Source organism: Streptopelia decaocto (genome assembly GCF_964273445.1).
Source record: "Streptopelia decaocto genome assembly, chromosome: 1".
In the NCBI taxonomy this organism is placed as follows: Eukaryota; Metazoa; Chordata; class Aves; order Columbiformes; family Columbidae; genus Streptopelia; species Streptopelia decaocto.
The window spans coordinates 141841087-141865512 of NC_138663.1; the positions used below are offsets into that span (position 1 = coordinate 141841087).

Genomic DNA, 24426 nt, shown 5'->3' on the forward strand with positions numbered 1-24426 from the left:
GCAATGGAACAGGTATGGTTACTGCTCCTGCTGACGATTAAAGTGCTTTCAGTGACTGCTCAGTTCAATGGATACAACTGTGATGCTAACCTCCATAGCAGGTTTCCTGGTAAGTGTTTAATAGACATCTTTTTCTAATGGCTTCTTTATTGTCTTGGTTCAAAGCAGTGCTTATTTTTAAATACAGAGCTTTAAATCTGTCTGAAGCCTGCAGGCAGGACTCCACATTGAGTTTTAACTATCTTGGTGACAATGAAACTCCTCTAATATTGTGCTTTACTTTCTTTTTAATTGAACAACGGGTCAAATTCAGCCTAGTAGGAACAAATACAACTCCCCTCGTTCCACTGGGGTTTGACCTGCTTTTGCCAGAGCTCTATCCTGCCCAAGAAGGTCACCAGAGATTGTGTTGTTGGAAGTGTTCTCTATAGATTTAAGAGTCAGAAACTTCTAACTAGATTTTCTTCCATGTTTTATCTGGATAAGAGAATATAATTATGTCATTTTAGTTACATAAATATCTATCTATCTTTGGGCAAAATGAAGTCAATGGCAAAATTAAGTGTCTTATTTCAACATTAAGTGCTTAGTTAGGGACTGGTGAAGCCATGTGATGTACCTATGTATGACATATACTCATGCCTCTGGGAAAGTGGGAACTAAGTCGTTCTGGGGACATCAGATATTTGGAGCTGTTAACACAATGAGAAATAGAAATGAAATTTCAGTCTTAACGACATGTGTATCAGGGTTTACTCAGCTAAAGAACGTTTTTAGTCTCTGTTACATTGCTTATACTTCCTGCCTCAGTTATTTCTTGGGCAGAATAATAATAATAATTTAAAAAGCTGTGAATACTGGCTCATTCACATCTCGTGTTTCTGAGGTAGCAATCAAATTGAACCACATAGTGATGAACTCTAGTATTACACTGTGATACCTTCCAGTCTTGTTGATTTCTGAATAATAATAGTTTTGATTTTTTTCAGGAAGAATCCGCTCTTTCATTAACTTAAGTCAGCAGAAAGTCTACAGTCTGTTTATTGTTTCCTGTGTTACTTTTAAGTGCTTTGTTGACATAAAGCCCAACACTGGGATTCATTCTTGTTCACTTAATAGGTGTGAATATTAGAAGTAGATAAATAAGACACGCAAAGAAGAATATGTTGTCTCCATCCCTGACAAAAACACTGTTTATCTGAGTATTTAACAAACTACTTCTATATTTCCCTTCTTAAGTAAAAACTTTACAGGCTTGCCTCAAATGTGTGGGTGAATTGTGCCCACTTGCCTCAGATCTACCTTTCTCATGTTATTGTTTTTCTGTTTCAGGCTTCTTGAGAGGATTGCAAGAGCTAGAAGGAAGTTTAGATTCCTCTTTCTGTCCTTTTAAAGTATTTCTCTGGTCATTTTTTGTGCCAGCCTTGTGCCAAGGTTTTATATATGCAATGTGATACTCATTAACTGAATCGAGCTCTTATTGTGGGTATTTAGGGGCCACTTGCAGTTCTGCCTCATGAAAAAGGGTCAGATCAGATTCCATGTTTGCCCAGTCTCAGAGATTTGGGAGAAAATCTGCTCAGCTTACAAGTAAACAGAATTTTTTTTTTAAGTAAATGCTAATCACCCTGCACTTCCTCTAAGAGCTGAAAGTTGAGTCGTGCTCTTTCTTGTTTGTGATCTCAGGCAGCAAAGATTCAAAGGTTGGAATTTAATCAACAGCCTTAGTCCTGATTCTGAGAACTAGGAAAGAAAAATAATTCTACTTGTTAGCTGTGCATTTGAGATACAGGTAAAACTCAGAAAACCCTTTTGTCCCAAAATTTGACAGGTGTTATTTTCGGTACGCAAAAAAGGACTGCTATGAAATGGGCTGGGGCTAATGGAGCTGAGTGAGGCTGCTGGAGCTCTGCTTTCAGGGTTCAAGAACCCCAGAAGATGGCTGAGAGAGCCTCTGTGGGGTAATGGGGTTGCTGTCGCTACGCTTCTCCAGGCTGCTCAGCCCAGGCTGTGGCTTTGAGGATGCTGGCCAGGCTGCCTCCAGAATTCAAATGTAAGGGGAGTGCTGAGAGAGAGGTCAAAAAGGAGAACATTTCAAAACAAACATCCATCGGGCTTAGATACTGCTCACAAGGCCTGATTGTGGATAGGACTTTCTTCCTGTTCCTAATTTGTTCCACATAGAATCACAGAATCGACTGGGTTGGAAAAGACCTCAGAGATCATCGAGTCCAACCCTTGGTCCAACTCTAGTCCGTTTACTAGATCATGGCACTAAGTGCCATGTCCAATCTCAGTTTAAAAACCTCCAGGGACGGCGAGTCCACCGCCTCCCTGGGCAGGCCATTCCAATGCCTGACCACTCTCTCTGTAAAGAATTTCTTTCTAATATCCAGTCTTCATTGTTGTCAGCTGAAAAGTCCAAACGTGGGGTGAGAATGGACTTTTTTGCTGAGGTCTGTGGTGTGCAGATACGAGAGAAACCATTGGGATTTGAAGTTGTCTGCTCTTTTTCTTTCAATGCTATGGAGAACAGAAGTTGTTTTCAGCAAAGATGAGAAATTAAGCCTTCCTAAAGAAACCTTGGAGCTCATCCATTTTTCATTTGTTTGTGCTTTTATCATTCATTGCTTAGGTCACTCTTGCATAGGGACAGTGCTGCAAGAATAGGATGATAAATAATCAGGCAGGACTTTTGTTTCTGCAGTTCTTGGGTTTGTTTTAGTGTGTATGTATGCAGTAGTCAGCAGGAATGAAGAAAAAAAACACCCTATATGGTAGATAGAAAATTCTATAACGTTTTATACCAAAAGCAAGATGTGTTCTAGACAGTATGTAATAAGGTCAGGTCCTGCTGTCCCTCAGAGAGTTGCCTGGAGAAAAAAGCTTTAGTTCTGCATTGCAAGAAAGAAAGCTTTCGGAAGGCTTTTGGGGGATGGAGCCATCTCCAGGTGGGAAAAGCACAGTTTTGGTTCAGGGAGCTCTTGCTGTAAGTACATACTGAAAACTTAGTAGAAGACAAGAAAATATTGCAGCTTTTTCACATACACTATGCATTTTAATTCAGTTTCAAAGCAGTGATTTGATCAAAGAGGAGGCTCATACAGAGAAGCTGGTTTTGAATGATAAATGTCTTTGCATGCCTCTTCTGGTGGAATTACTTTTGTCAACTGTGTTCTGTGGCAAACTCGTGTCCTCTACAGGTTTTTTGCTGCCTGCTCTGTGGCAAATCTTGGCAATGTGTGGAAGGCTACCAGAGCAGAAATGAGCAGTGGAGCTGTCAGCATTTGGCTCGTGTTGCCATGGGTCTATCCTTTATTCAAGATGGTCCCTGTTACTGTAGTATCTATGTACCTCTTGAGCTTTACTTTGTTTTGCACGTGACACTCCTGTGAGTCCTGTTGACTAGAGATAGTTTGTGTGATTTGAGTCAGAAAAAGGCCAAGTGCTTTGCCTCTATGGAAACTCTGTGGCAAAGAAGTCATCATGTTTAAGGCCCCATCAGCTGGGTGACCTAACCTTCAAACCATCGGTCCTCTCTTACTCAGAAAACCAGAAGCTTTTACTGCAGGAATGCAAACTTTTTTTTTGTTTAAACTTATACATATATAGGAATGATATTTACCTCTCTAAATTCACAAGAAATTAGCTAGAGCTAGATATTTAGCATCTAAAGGAGCATTGGGTCTGTTTGCACCTGGTTTCAGATGAATATCTGAACAAATAATGTTTTAATTCCAGAATGGACTAATTTGGCAACAATACTTTCTTGTAAAGTAGTGGGCAGAAAAGATTCAGTGTGGAAAGGTCATTTATCCTCCTGTATAGCACAAAGGTTTTTTTTTGTACTGTATGGTCCCATTTACCTTAGTGTCAAATGAGAATTTTGCAAGTAGTAATGGTATCTTAACAGATAGAGTAATATCTTGCTTTTTAAAAGGCTCGAAGGGAGTTATAAAATTAATGGAACTGCTTTATGTTACATCCTGAAATTTGTTGCTATCTGACTGTTTGTGCATTGGTCCAAATAAGTGTAAAGACACAGTTTGCCATTTGCCTTTTTGTACCGTTCCCTCTACCTCAGTACATCAATTAAATGGATCATAACAGTCCTCAAGTAGTGAATACAAAGGCATGCTTTTTCTTGATTTTTGCATGTTATGTTAGTGGAATTATGTATATGTATGAACCAGGAGAATTTCATGCCAAATCACTTCAGTTCCTGTTTTGCCTTCAATACCTTTCTGTCCAAATTTACACCCTGTACATAACATTTATCACCACATTAGCTCAGGACAGAGTTTTGTCTTTTATTTCCTGTGCTTGATTGTTTTGGCTTTAAACCCACCATTAAAGCTGTCTATATTAAACTACTTGTGCTCCTGTACCATGGGGAAAGAGCTGGTTCATTATAATGGAGATTTCATTTCCTCTCTGTTGTGACAATGCAGTGGAACAATTCGTTTCAGCAGGTTTAATGGTATAGTATTGACTGAAGTCCTTCTGCAGTTTTTAGTAGCACTTAATCTTTAAATAGATGTAATAAATGAGTTATTATATAAAGGAGTAATGTCTGTGTTTACCACAATGCAGTATGTCTTTTTGTAAATCACTAGGGGAAAAAAAGCAGTCCCCCAATTGTCTGCAGGCACACAAGACCTTATAGAAAAGCTATGTTACAGCTCTAAAGCAAAACAAACTGTTGCTTGTGCCTATATCCTTACTTGATGCTTTTCTGTTCAAGTACATAAAAATCTTCAGAACTTTTGAATAAAAGGTCAAATTAATCCAAAAAGGGTTTGTTTTTTTTTTTGCTGTTGTTCAAAAATTGATCACTTGTAACAATTGCTGTTTTCTAGGTCTTTTATATTGTCATAATGTACAGAATGAAAGATTGCAAGATGCTTTGCAGTATCGATCATTGTCTTTCAAGAGCCAACTGATTTTTCATTACAGCTAAAGTTGATGGTTCTTAAAAAAACCCCCAGCTTTAAAGATAACATAATAAATTGCACTGGTATGCTGTTGATTGTACTTCAAAGTCTGCACAACCTGAGACTGCAGTCTCATACAAAGTAGACTCCAGACAGGCTCAGACAAACACACTTGACTTCCATGCCAGAGTGGGATGAAAGGCAGAGCTTGGCCTCCTGAATTTCTCAAAATCACTGGAAATTTCTATTTCAGAAAGGGGCTATTTAATCAGACTCCAAATGTTTAACCACTTGTTTTTTTTTTTTTTTCCACGCCCTCGCAGTGCTTCAGTTTATGATGTGCTACTGAATGATTTGCTGGGGAATTTTGGAATAATGGTTTTGTTGTGTGGTAGACTATGTTATAATATTAGTTCTTGTCTTCTCTTTAGTGAAGCTGTAGAGTCAAATCTGTTCTTCAGAATAATGCAATTCTGACCTTTACATTCCAATATTTTGCTGAGACTGGGTTCTAAAAATTTATTTAATCATAAGTTACAACACTAGAGTAACTGCTACAATAATTATATGGAGATTAGTTAAAATACATCTTCTTACAGTGTCTTTCCCTGTATTTTTCTTGCAGCTGAACGAGATATCAACGTTTTCTGTGGAGTACAGACAATTACTATGAAGATAAATTTTTGCACAGTTCTTTTCTCTGGTTATTCTGAGACAGATCTGGCACTGAATGGGAAACATGGGGATGCCCACTGCAGGGGTTTCATCAATAACAACACCTTTCCAGCAGTGGTCATTTTCATCATCAATCTGAGTACTTTGGAATCCTGTGGAAACACTTTAGTGGTAAGACAAGGTCAAAGTGAAATTGTAGCATGGCTGTTTATGCATAGCATCAAGTGACTGACCTTGACAGTGTTATTTCTTTTACAGATAATGTTTACATTGTCTTGCCCAGCTAAAAATATATTCCATTCATCAAAGAAAACCAGAGAAAGTTGGTAATTTATAACCTTGATTACTAATGAGAAAATGTGGTGGGCCACACATTTGTTCTCTGATTAGAAAGTATATTTTTGATTTTACTCTTTTTTTCAGTGGAAAAAGTAGATTTTTCCAAGCCATTTTTAAAACTCTTGCTGAATACGCCTTCAATTTTGCCGCAACTTTTAAAATACCCACTTGGAAAATGAAAGTAAAATATTTTAATAGTGGGCTAGACAGATGAGACTTATAGTCTGGGTACCTACTTCTGTGGTCTGATATGAGAGAGGCTTGCTGACTGATTGACTGATCTTGTGTGTTCTGTGATAAGGCTGAACGTCTTTGGGGGAGACAGTCTGGCCAGAGGGCCCAACCCACACTAGACACCTCTACTAGCAGCGCCTTGAAGTCTCGCAATCAAAGCTCAATATGTAACTGCCTGGCAACAAACTGAAGTTTTCAAGCAAGTTTTGAAAGTTTGACATACAAAAAGGGCTATCTAACCTATGTGCTCAATTCATGCTAAAATGTCAAGATGTGGGACCAAAGTTCAGATTTGCATTTTCAGCTCTGATCTCTTAGTGTGCAGCCACTCTGTGCTGTGGTGTTTTGTCTGGTTACATGACTTCAGTGTCTACAATTTATGTAGACACTGTTCCACATATGGATAACGCACATCTTTGTGGAGCTGATGATTAAATCTGATCCTCAGCTGCAGGTGAGATTTTGGAGGTAGAATCTGATCCAGAAGCTGACTTTGAAATCTGTTTTGTACCAGTACAATTTCATTTTCTTCAGTGAAACTATCTCACTCTAAATGGAGCGAGAGGGGCAGGTCAGGGCTCAAACTTTCTAAACTAAGGGAGAAGAGAGTTGTACAGTTTGTGTGTATATCACACTGTACAAGCAGTGGTGACTTGTATCAAAGGATCTATGGGTAACTTACAAAAACAATTATAAAAAAGTATTATTTTTAAGGTTTATATTATATCTGTACTTGCACTTGATGATACCTGCCAGTTTTTATAACAAACTCCTTATTTTCTGTTGCTAATAATCTTGCAAAACTGGGCTGAAATGTTCAATGTGCTCTATGACCTATTTGCCTCAGGCTGAGCTTTGTTTTAAAAGTTCAGCAAAAACCAGTTCAGCAACTTCAAGATTCTCTTTTCCTGTTTTGCCTGAAAAGCTGTAGTGCTTCCATGACTTGCAGTAGAGGAAACTGCCAGGAAGCAACTTTTTCTTGTTCCTGTGGTGTTGTTCACATTGTAAATTCCCTGAACTTGCTATTTGATTATAATTCTAAGAGCAAATGCAAATAATTGGAGCTCCCTGTGAAGCTCCCCACAAGGTTGTACAGGATACAAACATAAGGTAGCAGCTGCTAAAATTATAACCAAATATTCCTCTCATCCTCTCTCAGTTTATGCATGCTGTGCAACAAAGTGGATAAAGGAGCAGGGAGCATTTCTTATCATGTGCCCCACACTTGAGTAGTACAATCCCATGCATTTCTTGGCTGTGTTTCACAGCAAAGACCTTCAAACCCATTTGCAATGAAAGTAAAGACGACAGTTCTGGCAGAACTCAGGTAAAACCCAGGTCTGTCTGTGGTATGGCAGATACTACTTTTTATTTTTCAGGGTGGGATGGTGGGAAGCTAAAGAGGGCTGTAGCTGGCTATGCTACCTCAGTGCTCTAGTCTGTGTTTTTTAGGCAAGGAATAGATCCTATGAAATTTGGCTTTCATAACTTTCCTGCCATTTAGCAAATGTCTAGGTATACTACTGGGAAAGTGCATGGCTGTATCTGTCTTGTAGCTGTTTTTTCTGTAGTCAAAAAAAAAATCAAAATACCTGCTGGGTATCCTGCGCTATTCAGTGCAAAATCTTACAACTTGTGCACCTCAGCTGATTCTTCCATAATGAAATGTTTTAAGAAATTGTGTATTCTAAAGCTAATGAAAGCATCTGTTTTGCTAATACTGTTATACAAAATAAATGCAATGGTGGAAGTCCAGTGCCAAGTTAATTTGACTTATTGTGTATGTGCCTACTCAGAAAGTGATTTGTGGCACTTCTCTGCTGTTTTCAAACTTATTCAGATCAGTAGCTACAGATGGAGCGGGGCTGGGTTGCTACCAGGGAATGTAACAAGGTGGATGGATGATGGCAGAGCGGTGGATGTGGTCTACATCGACTTCAGCAAAGCGTTTGACACAGTCTCCCATAGCATCCTAGTGGCTAAGTTGAGGAGGTGTGGTCTGGACAATAGAGTAGTGGGGTGGATTGCAAACTGGCTTAAGGAGAGAAGCCAGAGAGTGGTAGTCAATGGTGCAGAGTTTAGTTGGAGGCCAGGATCTAGTGGAGTGCCTCAGGGGTCAGTATTGGGGCCAATATTATTCAATATATTCATTAACGATTTAGACGAGGGAATAGAGTGTACTAGCAGCAAGTTTGCTGACGACACTAAGCTGGGAGGAATGGCTGACATGCCGGAAGGCTGTGCTGCCATCCAGCGGGATCTGGACAGGCTGGAGAGTTGGGCGGGGAATAACCTGATGAAATTTAACAAGGGAAGGTGTAGAGTCCTGCATCTGGGCAGGAACAACCCCAGGTTCCAGTATAGGTTGGGAAATTACATATTAGAGAGCAGTGTAGGGGAAAGGGACCTGGGGGTCCTGGTGGACAACAGGATGACCATGAGCCAGCACTGTGCCCTTGTGGCCAGGAAGGCCAATGGCATCCTGGGGTGTATTACAAAGGGGGGTGGTTAGTAGATCAAGAGGGGTCCTCCTTTCCCTCTACTCTGCCCTGGTGAGACCACATCTGGAATATTGTGTCCAGTTCTGGGCCCCTCAGTTCAAGAAGGACAGGGAACTGCTGGAGAGGGTCCAGCGTAGGGCAACAAAGATGATTAAGGGAGTGGAGCACCTCCCTTATGAAGAAAGGCTGAGGGAGCTGGGTCTCTTTAGTTTGGAGAAGAAGAGACTGAGGAGTGACCTTACTAATGTTTATAAATATATAAAGGGTGAGTGCCATGAGGATGGAGCCAGGCTCTTCTCGGTGGCAAACAATGATAGGATAAGGGGTAATGGGATCAAGCTGGAACACAAGAGGTTCCACTTAAATTTGAGACAAAACTTCTCAGTGAGGGTGACGGAGCACTGGAACAGGCTGCCTAGGGGGGTTGTGGAGTCTCCTTCTCTGGAGACATTCAAAACCCACCTGGACATGTTCCTGTGCGACCTCACCTAGGCCTTCCTGCTCCAGCAGGGGGATTGGACTAGATGATCTTTTGAGGTCCCTTCCAATCCCAAACAAACTGTGATACTGTGAAGGGTGTCCTCCACTTTTCTGGAGAGCTGCATGTTACTGGTAGCTCTGCACACTCTATCAGCCTGGGCAGTGCAAGGTAGCATGTGTCCAGGGACTGAATTAAGGTTGCACTGGCATGAAGTTTGTATTGCTTTTCAGCTCTTGCATTTCCGACAGTGTTTCTTTGCACATAGTTTATAATCTAGATTTAGAGATGTGTAATGTAAAATGACACAACCACAGACTCCAAGTTCAGCAATTTGGCTAATAAAGTACATTGATTTTAATATGTCAAAAGCAAAGCTCAAGAGTGACAGAGTTGTTTCGGTGAATAAAACTGCTTATGTATTGACTTCATTATTTCATATGCAAGCTCATCTTAAGTTAATAATTTTTAAATGTAATAGAAAAGTTCCTTCAGTTTTTCCTGGTAAGTTACATGAATTAGCTGGGAATGCTCAGAAAGAAAAAGTATCTACAAAAAAAATACTTCCAGGTTTCATCATTTTTTTTTCAAGTGTTGTTCAAGTTTGTGTTTTAAGAACAGGGATATAACTTGTGAACTGTATGTGTGTGAATATGGGGAGGTGAAAAACAGAACACACGGAACGTGTTACTAAATTAATTTCACTTTTGAAGCATTTCTTGAAGATATCTCTTGGTAAATTATGGGTTAAAGCATCACTGTCCGTAGGTATCTTTTGTTCCATAGTTAACTTTCTGATAATAGTTGTTTTCTGTCTCCCTCAATAGGTATCCTCAGCTCGTGGTATTAATGCTTACGGAAATACCTCAGTGGTACAGATAGGTAATGTTTCAGGCTATATTGATACTCCAGACCCACCAACAATTATCAGCTACCTGCCTGGGCTTCTGTACAAATTTAGCTGTAGCTATCCACTGGAGTACTTGGTTAACAATACTCAGCTTGCTTCGTAAGTGTGCTTTTCATTCCTACATGTTTCATTCCCATGTTTGTGTAAGCCCATATAAGAATGTCTATATGCAATGTATGCCTAAATATATGTACCATAGCAATGTTGTCAACATAGTGGTTTTTAGCTGCACAAGAGAAAAAGGAAGGCAAAAAAGCACTGAAAGAAGAGGTGATGCAAATTAAAATAAAATTCTGTAGCATCATTTTATGAAATAACATAATTTTTGAAGAGCTGCCTTTATGAAGAGTGCCTTAGATACTGTAAAACTTCCCTTGAAATTCAAGTGTTCTGGGGACAAAATGGTAGCAGCAAAAAAATGGGAATTCTTTATGAAATAATTTTTAATCATGTAAATATAGTGTGCAAGAGAAAATATTTCCATGAGTAAACCTTGTATATCATGAAAAGTGGGTTCCTTTTTGTCACTTTGCCTCTCTGCTAATTATTTTTCTGATTCATGTTTTCAACAGTATCCATTACTTTCTGCATAGTTAAGGTTCTGTCAGTCTTTCCACTACAAATTCCTGTTTCTGAAGTTTATAACCCAAATGCATAAATTATCTCCTTGTGATATATCTCGTTGTGGTTTTTAATGAAAAAAACCCATTGAAGTATATAAACACAAAAATAAGATAATCTTTCTTCATGATGGTTTTTGGTTTCTGGTTCTGTTGTAGGTCATCAGCTGCTATTTCTGTGAGAGAGAACAATGGTACATTTATCAGCACTTTGCATTTGTTACTTTACAATGTGAGTATAAAACACAGTAGCATGACCTAGACTAAATTAATCTCTGCACTATGTAGGTACATGCTGGATTAGCAGAGCAAAGTATAGAAACCTCTTCATTACTTGCTATTCCCTTCCCACTCCTCCTGTGAATGGGACATCTTTCATCTCTGCGTTCCTTTGTCCTTTTTGTTTGCGTGTACCTGTTGTCTTGTTTTTATATGGCTAGTCTTTGAGGACACACAGTCTTTTTCTCCTGTATTTATACAGTTCCTCAGTTTACAGCTCTGGCTTTCAGGTTGTAGTGCTACATGACTCATCAGTTGTAGCAATAGTAATCATACTCCAGAGTGCATGTTTGTGTTTGCATTTATGATGTTTATGTGTGTGTATGTGTATAGGTACATTGTACAGATACAGAGAGTACTCTGTAGAATTCTGTAAAAATATTCCAGACCTGTTACCTCAGCAATGAACGGTAACACTTTTGCCAGAGTATTTTTATGTTCAAGCATCATCAGAGTGTTTTGATCATCTGTAACTGTAATGAGGGATGTAGGATTTCTTCCAAATCTATAGCTCACTGCACTTGTTGCCTCATTGTGCGGACTTTCAAGATTTTAAGGGTTAATAATTTTAACAGCTTTCAACTAACTCTTCTTCCATACATTTTAGATAATTTAACTTGAATATGCATTATTATAAAAGCTTTTACTATGTAAGTATGGATGGTGACAGTAAAATATGAAAAATGCACGGACCTCTGCTTAGCATTAATCCCTGAAATTATATTTTTGTGTTGATTAAAATTTTTATTCATACATTTTAAATACCTTATTTAAATATCAATTTTTCAATCTATCAAGCAACATTTTTGTAAATTATGAACCTGATTCTTTTACGTTATTATTCATGCCATCATGATGTTGTGTTATAATTGATGCAACTGATTTAAAAGTCAATGCTTTATTCTTTGAACATAATGAGCTATAAATATTGTAACAGGACGTTTTCCAAAGGCATGCTTAAAAAAAGTGCTGTTTGTTTGACAGAGCAGAGCTCCAAATAACCTATGATCTGTTAAAATGGAGATTATTCTTCTCTCATTTTTAAATAAACCTGTAACCAAAAGGATGGGGCAGGGTGAGGAGTAACCAGATTTCTCAGTCAGGACAAGCATTGACCACCACGTTTGCTGCCTCCTGGGGCCCAGTTCTGCACAGAGTCAGGTGTAAGTGCTATTGAAGCTTGTGCTGAGCACTTGTTTTCCCTCAAACACCACATACCAAGATGAGCTTTGATCCTCCCTACCCCAGTGAGTTTACAAGTCGACCATGAGCAGTGGTGTCCCTGTTGGAGAGTCCTGGTTTTGGTGGAGGCCTGGGGACCCTTTGGTATTGGCAAGGGGTTGTGTACAGATGTGGCTTTTGACTGCGAGCAGGCAAACTTTAAAGCTTTAGCTGTAGTGTTATTTCCCTGGAATTGCCTCTTCATTTTCTCAGCTCACCCCCATCTTCCCTCACAAGGTGATGTCTACATTTACTTTGTGGTGTTAGTGTGTGTTATCATTAGGAAAGTCAAGAGGAGCCATTATGATAGAGTCAGAAAGACTTTAATAGCAAAACGTTTAATGGGCTTTCACAGAGCCTAAGTGGCTTTATGCTTCATGGTCTTGATGTAAATGTCTGTCTAAATGAATAGAAATTCCTCTTTAAGAAGAAAAGAACAATTTTGGAATGTAATAGTGAGGGACTCTTTTTTTTAATTAGTTGCAAAATGTGACAGACCTACGTATTAGAGAAATGTATAATTAATTTTAAAGAAGGCAAACTTAACTGGTCTCACTTGAATGGCTCTTCAAGGACTTGCTCTGTGTATGTTGCAGAGCTGGTCTGTGTGAGCATGTGTATGTCCCAAGGCCTCCAATGCTGCAGAGATTGAATACTGGGCGTGCTGTGAATTTTGGAGTTATTCCCTTTAAAAAAATGCTTGATGTATGAGCTTAGTCCTAGTTGCTGTCAGCTGCTGCTCTTGGTCTTGCCTGCCTCACTGAACCTGGTCAAAATTCTGTTTGACAAAAATTTTCTTATGTATTGAGTGTTTCAGCCACTCATAGAAGGTCTCAACATGCTGAGTCCCTGTGCTTTCTGGATTAGCAACATATTTGACATAGGTGGCGTTAGCAGTAAGTGCATTTTGATATGCTGAATTAACCTCTGTCACTCAGATTTGTTTCATGGCATTGCTGCTGAAGCAACATTAATGGTTCAACCTTTGAACAAGACAACCAATAAATCAGCTATATCTATGTCTTAGTATATGGGGAGTTCCTGACTTTTATTTTCTATACAGCTTTCTTGAAACAGCTTTTTTGAAATAATAGAATTTAAATGAAAATGTTTATTATTTGTAGTCTTCAACAAGCTGACTTCCATAGAAACTACATTTCACATAATAGAATGTGTCTGTTCTCCCAGACTACATCTTAAGATATGTAAAACCTGATGGCATTGCTATCTCCAATAAATTGGATAACCTTAAAAACCTTTCCTGGGAAAGTGTACACCGGGACAATCCAGTTAAGTTCCTCCTTTAGAAAACCAAAGTAACTGCTACATTTGCCTGTAGGTGCTGGGATTCATAGATTCCCCAAAATGGTTGCATAGGATAAGGCCAGCCAAGTGTTGTTGATTGTTATAGACAAATGTGTAGGCAAATGCTCTGGCACTGCTTTTTACTCCTTATGGAGGACAAAATAAATGATTGTCCTATATAGAAAGGTCAGAAAAATTAGATGGGAGTTCAGTCTGTGGATGCAGATGGGTTGTTAGGGTGGGATTTCTGATACATTGAGGCATTTATTTTTTTTATTTTTTTTTTTTTTTCAGGATTCAACCTACAGCCAGCAGCTCCTTATTCCGAGTACAGGTTTACCTTTGAAAACCAAAATATATGCAGCTGTAAGAGCAACTAACCTTGATGGCAGGTACCATAAAGGATGTTATTTCTTTCTTGGATTGCAATTTTTTCTGATATAGATGCAACTGTCTTTCCTCACAGCCTTTCGTATGTTAAAATAATGGTTGATGTTTGACAATCACTGCCCTCAGCTGGAAGGTATCGGGTCCTTAGTGGTGAATACATATCTTGCTGCTGTTCTCATTATGAAAGTTTTTCTGAATTATACCTTAAATGTTGTATTGTTGTTATTTAAGAAATGACCCCTGTAAGATCAAGTGAGAATCTCCAGGGCTTCTAAGAGTGGGATGGTTTTGATTTCTAGTCCTATGTGGCTATGACTTCTGAGAGGAGGTATAGAACGTGTGTTGGCCTGCATGAAACCAAACAATTTGATTTCTACTATTCTGTTGCTATGCTGTGCTGTTTAGTTTTGTATGTTGTGAGAAGAAATAGGTGATATGTTGGGAATGAAGGATGATTTGTGTGTGACCAGTTAAATAGGGTAACTTGGCTTCAATGTAACAGCCTGCATTATCAGTTTGTATGCTTGCCTGTACTGTCTTTTATTCTATCTCACTCACTCTTCACCCCTACTCTTAGCATAATCAGTTCCCTTCATCTATCACTTTGTTCCGTGTGCAGGTGGAATGTTTTGATGGACTACTGTTACACCACGCCATCTGGGAATCCTAGTGATGATCTGCGATATGATCTTTTTTTCAGGTAGGTCCTGTGCAAACTGCCTGGAAAGTCTAAGTGCTATTAGCAGGGAGGAACAAGGGCTGGGCTTACAGATAAAGTGTCAGGATTTATCTTGTTTGTGAACATAAACAAGGAAGCAAGAGTAAAGTTGTAAGAGTTATGAGAGTAGAGAAGCATATATCTAAATGGCTCTTCTAGAGATACCATTAACACCCAAATTGAATGGCTAAACTGGCCTTTATTTTACCAAAGGTACTTTTATGGTGAATGACACTGATATAAAACATCTTAGACTCCAGGAGAGCAGTTAAGCAAATGATTAAAGATAGATGCTCCTCCTTCTACTCCCAGTGATATAATTTGTTTGAATGGGAACTTTGAATAACACCTTGGCAATATCTCAGATTAAATCTTATCAGTGACGGTTGCTGGAGAGATAGTGTCTTCATTTGGAGTTACCTTTCTATACTGGTTAGCATACCTGATTACTTTTTGCTCCAGGTCTCAAGTTTCTTTAGGTACTGAAATTAAATGGTAGCTTGGTTATAGCTGTAATGTTGCAAAACAAAACATAATGTTTCTGTAGGAATGCATTTCAGCACAGGACTGTGCAGCCTAACAGGCAGATTGTGGCTGCCCATGGTGGACATCATGGCACCGTGTTCTTTTCCAAGGAGCTGAAGCACTGAGCTTGCTACTTAAGTTGTTTTATTCTCATCTAAGAGCTTCCAAATGCTAATCATACAGCTGCTCATCCTAGATTTAATATTCTCTACAAAAACTAGCTGTGACAAGGACCCACAGACGACTATAATTGAAAATGGCAAGAGCCAAATGGGCCGGTTTTCCTTTGAGGTGTTTCGTTTTGTGAAGCACAAGAACCAGAAGATGTCTACGGTCTTCCTTCACTGCGTGACAAAGCTGTGCAGAGCAGATGACTGTCCCTTTCTTGTGCCGGTAAGTTTCCATGGATGAAAGTTACTCTTAATTATCTGGATATAAAATAGGCACACTGGGGTTATTCTGCATATAAATGCTATGGAAGTTTGGATGGCACAGAACAAGTATGACTTGTAGAGTCTGAACTAATAATGTTTTTTGTGTCTGAAGGAATGTAAAACAGTTGATGAAGAACAGGGCAGTGAATATTGTCATCTGGAGATAGAATATTACTAGACCTGCAAAATACAGGTTGTTGAACACATGAGAAATGACCTCTTCGTCCTTTGGTTCTTAATTCATTTTTTAAAGTAGCAACTCTGAGACAACTTCAGACCTGAAATTCTTAGTATAGCATCTAAGAAAAAAGATATCCACAATCACAGTGGACGAATAGAAATATCTTAGAGTTTATGGAAAACTTAAACTATAGTAAATGCCACTATGCTTACAAGAAAAATTTGGAAGAGTTTCTGACAGTGAAAAGAAAACCAACTTACTACATCCCCTGTAGTTTATTGCTGTCTCCCTTATAGTTTGGACACCGCTATTTTGTTGAAGTTAATGAAGTTGTATCAATTCAAAAATTATTGAATTTTAGGAGTGTCAGGAGCAACAAATATATTTTGGAAATTGCAACATTTAAATAAACATATAAACACAGAATATTCTGGGTTGACATCTTCAGAATGCAGTATCATTTCTTATTACTATTTAGAGATTTAAAATGCTATCAGTTCAGTATGCTTCTGACATTTTTTACATTATTATGTACTTCTATGTTATGCTTTTAAATAATTCATTGTTGCTATTGAATTGATGTTCTGAGGTTTTTGAAGTTCTTTCACAAGAAGTTGAAATTAAAGAAATGCTCTTGGTTGAAGCATACTTGAGTACCCAAGATTAAAGTAGATGATAAGTTAGAGATGTTAAAGGTGGATTCCAGATGACACAGTGCTGGGGATTGTTTTAATGTGGGTCATTGCTGTTTAGAACTCCACAGAAAATGTGTGAACTTTAACTTGAGAAGCTTGCTAGCATAGGAATGGTAGCACCCTGTCGGTGCCTAGTCAAGCAAAACGCATTTGTTGGGGAAAACTGTAAACAAAGCTTTGGGAAATTAACTACTGAAAGTTTAATATACAATGAGAGGGATCTTGTACACAACAGCAATGTAGTTCTGTAAACAATGCGAGGCAAAATGCATTGGGAAGCAAGGCATTTATAAGATACGCTTCTAGGGAATATTGCAGCTGTTTTTATTGCAAAGTAATTTAATGCGTACTAAGAAATAAAATAAAGGTCATAGTATTGCTTATAAAAGAGTTTACATTAAAGCAGGAAGCACAGAAGAGCAATAATTCCATTCCACTCTGAAACTGACTTTGTTTTGATTAACTGCTCAGATTTGCAGTAACAGAGAAAGAAGAGATGCTGGTGGGAGGACAACTTGGAGCCCTCAGAGCACCTCTGGCAATGCTGTAATCTCTGCTGGCCCCATCATTACGAGGAGTGGTAGGAATAACCAAACGTTTTATATGGAGGGCAGGAATTTCAGAAACCTGGGGAAATGTTTTGCAGTTTAATATAAATTTGCAGTGATTCAGAGAAAAGCTGTATTCTCCATGAGTATTTTTCCCCACTGTCAGAGTTCTTGGTGGAAATTTTGAGCTAATGTTTCTGTTAGTCTCTCACATGCTTCCTCCCTACCCCAGTAAAATCACTGTGGGATACTGTTATGCATATAAGGCCATTATAAAAGCCCAAACTTGGTGGGTTAAATTTTGCCAGATTTCATTGAAGATAATGGAATTTAAGGCACTGCGTTCAGTGTTGCAATTTAATTTGGACAGCTAATGAATATTCATTGTTCCTTTCGAGTCACCATTTCTTCTAGCTTCACCTGTGGGGTTTTATCTAAGTGTTGCATAAAATTAATACATGCTATACTTAGACTTCAGTTATAAGAAAGAAGTAGGACAAACACATTGTAAATTCAAAGTAGAGTGGGCCAAAATCTACTCCTTTATATCCAGACTGAAATTCCAAGATTTCCATTTTTATTGCCAAACTTTAAGAAGAAAAAAAAAGGCAGCTCTAAATGAAACCTATAGTCTCTGAAAAGAATTTGTGTGGCTGCTGTTGACAAAATAATAAAAAATAAAATATTTTAATAATGTTTAAGAATTTATGTTTACAAATATTTATAAGTAGTTGCAGTTAAGCAACTGATTTCAGCAGTCTTATATTTAGGAAGCTGAGAGCAGGACCAGATCTTATCTATGAAAAATAATTGAAACTCGTGAGAATAAAATCCATCCTTACAAGCAAAGTGCTTGTGCCCACATATACAAACAGAACTGATCCACCAGAATGGGGAACCACCTAGCAAGAGACAATTATTGGAACCCTCTGTTATAAACAACATTTCTGCAATGAAAATGAGTATTTTTTTTCCTGCATTTTACATAGTCCCAATTGAGTTGCTGCTATCTGATTAGTCGAGAAAAAGTGAAAAGAGCTAAGTTCAAAGTTGCATATGTGAGTAGTTATGGGAAATGAATGACAGATTTGCTCAGAGAAACATGTATGCTAGAGAAATGCTGCCTTAGGCAAGGAGTGGAAACTAGACAAAGATTGTTAGATGAGCAACGCCTATTAGGTAATATAACTTATGATTCAAATGCTACAAATGATATTTTTACAATTATAAAAAAAAGTAAGATACTCATCAATTACCTTTATATACTGCATAACTTCAAGCAAAGATTTCTTTGTGTTTAATGATCCCAAAGAAAGGATAAATGATTTTGTAATTTCTTGACAACTGTTGAGGTTTTTTTTAAAAATGAAAACATGAAAAAGGCTGGAAAAAGGAAATAATAATTTAAGTGTCTTCTACTTGAGGAATATGGATAAAGCTTTTTAGATTAGAGATATTTCTGCATCTCCACAGTACGCTTTTAGAATGTCCCACTCCTGTCAGACGGATGGTTTAATGGGAGTACTCTGCAAAAATGGGATTCAGTTCTGAGCACTGCCATTAATTTTCTGAGTGGCATTGGGCAAGTCCCTTAATCTGACCTGGACTACACTCTTCCTTCTGGAGCAGAAAGAGGGAGTTAGTATTTCCTCACACCGTCCCTCCCCATTGTGAAAGTAAGTGCATTAAAAATGTGATGCTCAGGAATTCTATGGTCAAGGAAAGAACAATAGGATAGTAATGAGAGAACTGGAACAGAGCTACCCTGTTTCCCTGAAAATAAGACCTACCCTAAAAATAAGCCCTAGCATGATTTTTCAGGATTTCTGAGGATGCTTAAAATATAAGCCCTACTCCAAAAATAAGCCCTCATTACAGTTCGTTTAAAAAAAAAAAAGTGTGTTTAAATAGTGTCCAGGCAGCTATGCATGTAAACAAACAAAGGCATATTTTGGAGCAAAAATTAATATAACAAACCTGTCTTATTTTTGGGGCAACAAGGTATATGAACGTGGATGAGAAGTGCAGGGGTGCAGTGCTGGCTCACCATGGTGTGATGCTGCATAGAGGCACTTATAATATTTTCAAAGTCCAGCCTTAGTACAGATACATTTGTACAGAGACCATCAGACTGGCTGCACCTGACTCATCATAGTATTTCTGGCCAGGATTAGGGCTGCAATGGCATGAATGTGCAGCTCCTCACTTCCCTCATTTTTGGCTAGTGCTGCACCTGTCCCAGTGCTGGTCCTGTGCCCATTGCTATCTGCAGAGGGACCTCAGGTCAGCCAGGTCTCACCATTAGTCTCACCACCCATTGTTCTGGTAACAGCGGTGTTTGTGCACTTACCTTGGTAGGACCTGAATAGGGGTACCGTAGATCAGTGAGTGGTCCTTCTGCATATTTCTGAACTCTTCATTGCTAACATTTTGTTCCTTTCAGAGAAACTTTATTTTTGTTTGTTAATCTAAAATAAGTCATTATGGGAGACATACACAGAAGAAAATGTTTTAGTGTCTGTTTATAGAAACAAAACTGGCACCTACTTGTGAAGGTGAAATTGTGTAGCTTTTGATGGATGCCTCACTTAAACTTAGAAGACAGCTGCTCAAAACAAATGTATACGTGAGCTGTACTCACAAGTTGCACAAAAAAAGTAAAAAGAGCGACAACAAATGTTATTCTGAGATGGACAGTGGTAATAAAAACTGAAGACAACGTACAAATATTTCTCTGATTATAATGATACTGTGTAACTGCCAAGAGAAAAGTAAGCATGGGGAAAGGGTGTTTTTTGTAATCATTTATGGTTACTGATGTATTTTTGCTTGAAAACCTCAGGTTAACTTTTTTCATATACAGATCTTCTTGTAATATGATTAACAATGAGGGCACTTGCATATAATATCATGCTTATGGTTGTATTTTTATTGAGGGACAGAATAGAACTGGCCACCTTTTCAGTTAGGAAGTTCCAGCATTAAGGCGTGGGTGGTTTTGTTTGTTTGTTTGGATTTTTTGTTTGGTTGGATTTTGTTTTTTTTGCTTTTGTGCACAGAATACTAAGTAACTGCATATTGGTTCGCTCACATTAAAAATGAAGCAATATCACATAATTAATGCTGCTGTCTTTATTCTACCAGAGATATTAAAAACTACTAATCAATGCTGCAAGTATAGCTGATATGCTTTGGAAATAAAGTTAGGCCTCTTGGCTTTTGTGTTGCAAGGTGGGAAGGAGGTAGGTAAAATATAATGCATCCCACTTTTGTTTTATACAGATGAAACTCCAACCAACAATTCACAGCTTGGTAAGTTAATCAGAATTCCAAGAAACATAAAAGAAGATTTGAGTGAAAAAGGACTGAGCAGATGAACCATTTTGATTGAGCTCCATGCACTGAGCTGAAATGTTTTTTTTCTTTTTGGCTTGTTTATGTCATTTAAATGAGTCAATACTGACATGCTAGAAAGAAAGCAATTGGTGAATTTGGAATGTTCAGTTTAATTTGTGTACCCAGCCCCACCAACATAGCAACTTCTAATTCCTATGATGGAATTGAAATGAAAATCTGTTGCTATGATATATGAGGGAGAGGGAACATTGCAACTGCCAGATGCAAAATCAAACTTAAGCAGTAAACTCTGCCCATGCAGAGTAGAGCAGCAAAATAGTTACTATGGTGCAGTCCAGCTCAGTTCACAGCTCAGAGTCAGAAGAGCTCTGCTTCAGCTCCTGTTCTCCTGGCATTTAATGACACAAAGAACCTATAGGGAATATAGAACTTCTGGTCTGCTAAGGCAATGAAGGAAATAGGCTCCATGGGAGATCAGGTCTCTTAAGTTTTAGGGTGTTTCTCCTTTGGGCACCTGCAGAACTTGTTCCAGCCTGTCTGTTCCTGTTCTCTGTTGGTAACGAGGAGTAGCTAACGACTAAGATAGGATGGTGAGGGCAACCAGGAAGTCCATTGGGCCATTCTACCTCTTGCTCATAACAGGATCAAGTGGCACAAGCAACCTATCCTGTCCTTTGAACTCTAATACTATTTTTTTCCTCATTTTCTTAAACCACTTAAACCACATGAAAAGCAGCTACCTTTCTTTTCTAGTATGGAAACAAAGTTCTCCCTGAAAGGAATTGCTCTGTGGTATGTTCCCTCTCATGAGTATCATTAAAATAATACTAATTCTTGAAAAAACCAAAATCTCCATTTGCTGTACACAGCTTGCTGTGTTAATGGCTACTACCTTTCCTTCCCAAGCAATGGGAGCAGCAGCCCTGTCTTTCCATCCCAGAGCAACAGCCTTTCCCGTGCCTGTTGCTGTCGCAGTGGGGAGTGTAGAGGTGGAACGAGGTGGGACTACTGCTTCTCTGCTATTGGAGAGAAGACATGTAAGGTCAGAAGACAGCACAGCGTTGAAAAGGGGAGGGCAATTTGATTAATAGAGCTGACTTTTTTCAGCTTTGGTGAGGAGGGAGGGTTGATGGAATTGAAGGCAGGTGGCTGCTTCTGGGAAGAGCAGTCTCATTGCCCATGTAGAAGCTGTGTTGTCATTTCACCTCACTCTCCACTACTGGTAATGGCAAACAGAGCTCTTAGAAAAACACACATCAGTGCTTTGGGTAGTGCATTCCACTCAAATGTTTTTTTTCCCTCCTGGAAAAGATGGTACAGGCTGGATGTGTATGTTCAAGTGTCCAGGAATTGATCCAGGAACAGCCTGTAAAGCTACACTAAATAGTAAATATGTTGCCTCTTCTCTCTGAGAATTAATAAACATGTTAAGCCTTCTGTGAAAACATACAGACAAACTTAAAGTACCTCAAATATCTTGTGCCAGATATGCCTGCTAAGGATTTATATAACCTTCAAATTGAGATGTGGATAACGATACTGGGGAAGAAATCCTTTCATTAAATTGATTAGGCCACAAATCCTTATACGTCTACCTTGATAGTTCTTGGACAGGTCAAGTTTGGTCACTAGCATATGAGAGGTTATGGCCCGCAAGTATCCTTACTCTCTTAATCCCCTAGCACGATGGATACTGAAAGAACTAATAACTGTTTTCAAAGTACTCTTAGATAAGCTTTATCCACATAGACTGGTGCTCATTCTGAAGTATGGTTTTAGTCCCTTCATTGTAATTGTTCTGTAGAGAGGGTGTTGTAGTGGAAAGACAGAAGTTTTTGGCACTGTTGAGAGGTGGTAACCACGTCTTAACTGTACACTTTCATTTCCCTTGCAGCTCATCCAAACGGACCTCCTTTCCAGTTGAACTCGGTCACCAGTGCACTGATTTCAGGTGTTGTCGTCCTAGGAATCACAAGCATTTCGTTTTTCGTATGTTCCCTAACTCTTCTGCACAGAAAGTGGCCCAACAGTTCAGTCTTGAGTGGCATCCGAAACCCAGTTTTCAACTGAAAATGATGATTTACTTGCACTTTTTCTTTGGAGTTTCCTTTCTTGTCCATGAAGTATGATTCCATTAAAAACTAATATTAAGGCAACACTCCAGCTGTATCCAGCTTCTATTCCAGCTATATGCTATATTTGTAGATTTGCTAAATGTTGTTGTGTAGGTGAGAAGCAGTGATATTGGTAACAATCCTAGAAAATCATGAGAATCTCAATTGTGTTTGTGATCAGACTGCATGACATTATGCCCACGGGTGTGCTGACAATAGAGATTGTGTCTCCAGCTTTCCAGTAAGGTCTCAAAGCTGAAGATGCTGAAGGTGAGAACCTTTCCAAGTATGCCATCCTTATACAAAACCTGACACATTCAGAAACATTCATAACTTTGTAAACACCTAAGATAAGGAACACTTCTATTTTATTATGGTATTTTTCACAAATTTGAAAAACAATTGTGTCTCAGGAAGAACTTGTTTTCATCTATCTTGGCTAAAAATAACCCCAGAGAGACTTAGAATAAGTGACTTCTGCTTGTTATTAATTTGGAAATATTTTATTGGATATATATTTCCATTGAATTGTGGCATATCATGTGAAAGACATAATCTGGTTGGTTATCTTTGAATCAAATAATTTAGAGCAAGCTGCAATTGGTCCCAGGGAACAATGCTGCAGTTCTTGAGGTGGGAAAAACTTTTTCCAGCAAAATCATTGAGTGAGAATCAGTGAGAGCTTTACATTTCAGCAGAAAGTTAATTCTGCACAGAATTGCCACATCTGTAGCCTTCAGTCAAATTCTAACCCCAGGAACTACTCCAAGGAGAAAAAGTATTGCTTTCCCCCCGACTCCTTGAACAGGCAAGCTAATAAAAGTGATGCCCAAGCTTCCTCAAACAAAATTGGTTTTGGAGCATAATTTGGCTATTGAGAAAAACATTCACATCCAACTTTGTAAGGGCCAGTTTTGCCCAATGAGTTTTGCAGTTCTCAGATAAGGCTTTAGTTTTCTGCATGAAGAGTTGTAGAGCAATGCTTATTTCTTTGGCAAATTTTCTGCATGGATTAGATTTCTTCACTGCATGAGTGAGGGACAGAGGGCAACTAGAAGGATAACAGGCTATGAGCAGTACTGTACTGTTGATTGTAGTTAATCTGATAAACATCAGACTTATCTGAAGTGACTGTGAGTGACCAGGTGCCCTCAAACACAAGCACAGGGCAGTGGCATAGCTCTGTAGAATAAACAAAAGTGCTGGGTTCTAGAGAGGCCACCATAGACACAACATATATTAAACTGAACTGGCTAGACAGTTGGGATTTTGGTCACATATACAGCAACTAAATTTCATTTTCATGTACTGTACATATTGTCCTAGAAACACCTCATTGATTTTTATCACCATCCTCTGTTAACCATGTCTGTGTTTTCATTGATGTGACACAACTGGCTACTGATAAGGGCTCTGGCTCTCAAGACTAAAGACAAATACAGACTTGTTCTCAGTTTTCTCTGATCCTGCAAATACTGGATAAAAGCCTGTTGTTCACAAAGTCCACTGTCCTGTAGTGTGGCATCCCTGACAACAAATACCATGCCTGTTTTCCTCCAGTCTTAATACCTCAGAAACATTTTTGCACTTCAGGGGTTAGGTCTGATGACATGTAAAACATGATTGTTTAATAAAATTATTTGAAACCTTTTAGAATGGATGCTTTGTCTAAACTGTTTTTCTCCCTCGTCAAATTGTTTCAGTTTTTGATGCGCTTTCAGTAACCTCCTCCTACAAAGATGAAAAACAGGCAGGACTTTTTAAGTTAGTTTGGTGAGAGCTTTCAATATATAGGATAAATTAATGTAAGTATAGCTTTACTGGCTTTTAAAAGACGGTAATAAGCTCTGGGGATTTATATCCCAATCTGGGGATAAATAAATTCAGATAATCTGTTTTAATTTACTTATGAAGACAACCACAGAAATTCCATTAATGTAATAACTACTTCATAACCAACAGCTTTAG

General features: G+C 38.5%; 1 protein-coding gene across 1 annotated transcript; it reads left to right on the forward strand.

Annotated features, from left to right (window-relative positions):
• ZPLD1 (zona pellucida like domain containing 1) lies at nt 1-24097 on the forward strand. Its single transcript, XM_082071577.1, has 10 exons — nt 1-109; nt 5560-5780; nt 9989-10170; nt 10851-10923; nt 13791-13888; nt 14506-14586; nt 15351-15522; nt 16911-17019; nt 20270-20299; nt 22239-24097. Exons 1-10 carry the CDS (start codon nt 4-6, stop codon nt 22412-22414), a joined length of 1248 nt encoding a protein of 415 aa, XP_081927703.1. The 5' UTR covers nt 1-3; the 3' UTR covers nt 22415-24097.
• Nucleotides 24098-24426: the final 329 nt, after the last annotated feature.

Excerpts from the sequence above, each read along its gene's own strand:
- ZPLD1 (XM_082071577.1), top strand. The coding sequence starts at position 4 with ATGGAACAGGTATGGTTACTGCTCCTGCTGACGATTAAAGTGCTTTCA. Across the intron at positions 110-5,559 it reads CCTCCATAGCAGGTTTCCTG|CTGAACGAGATATCAACGTT; the intron begins GTAAGTGTTTAA and ends TTTTTCTTGCAG. Across the intron at positions 14,587-15,350 it reads CGATATGATCTTTTTTTCAG|CTGTGACAAGGACCCACAGA; the intron begins GTAGGTCCTGTG and ends TACAAAAACTAG.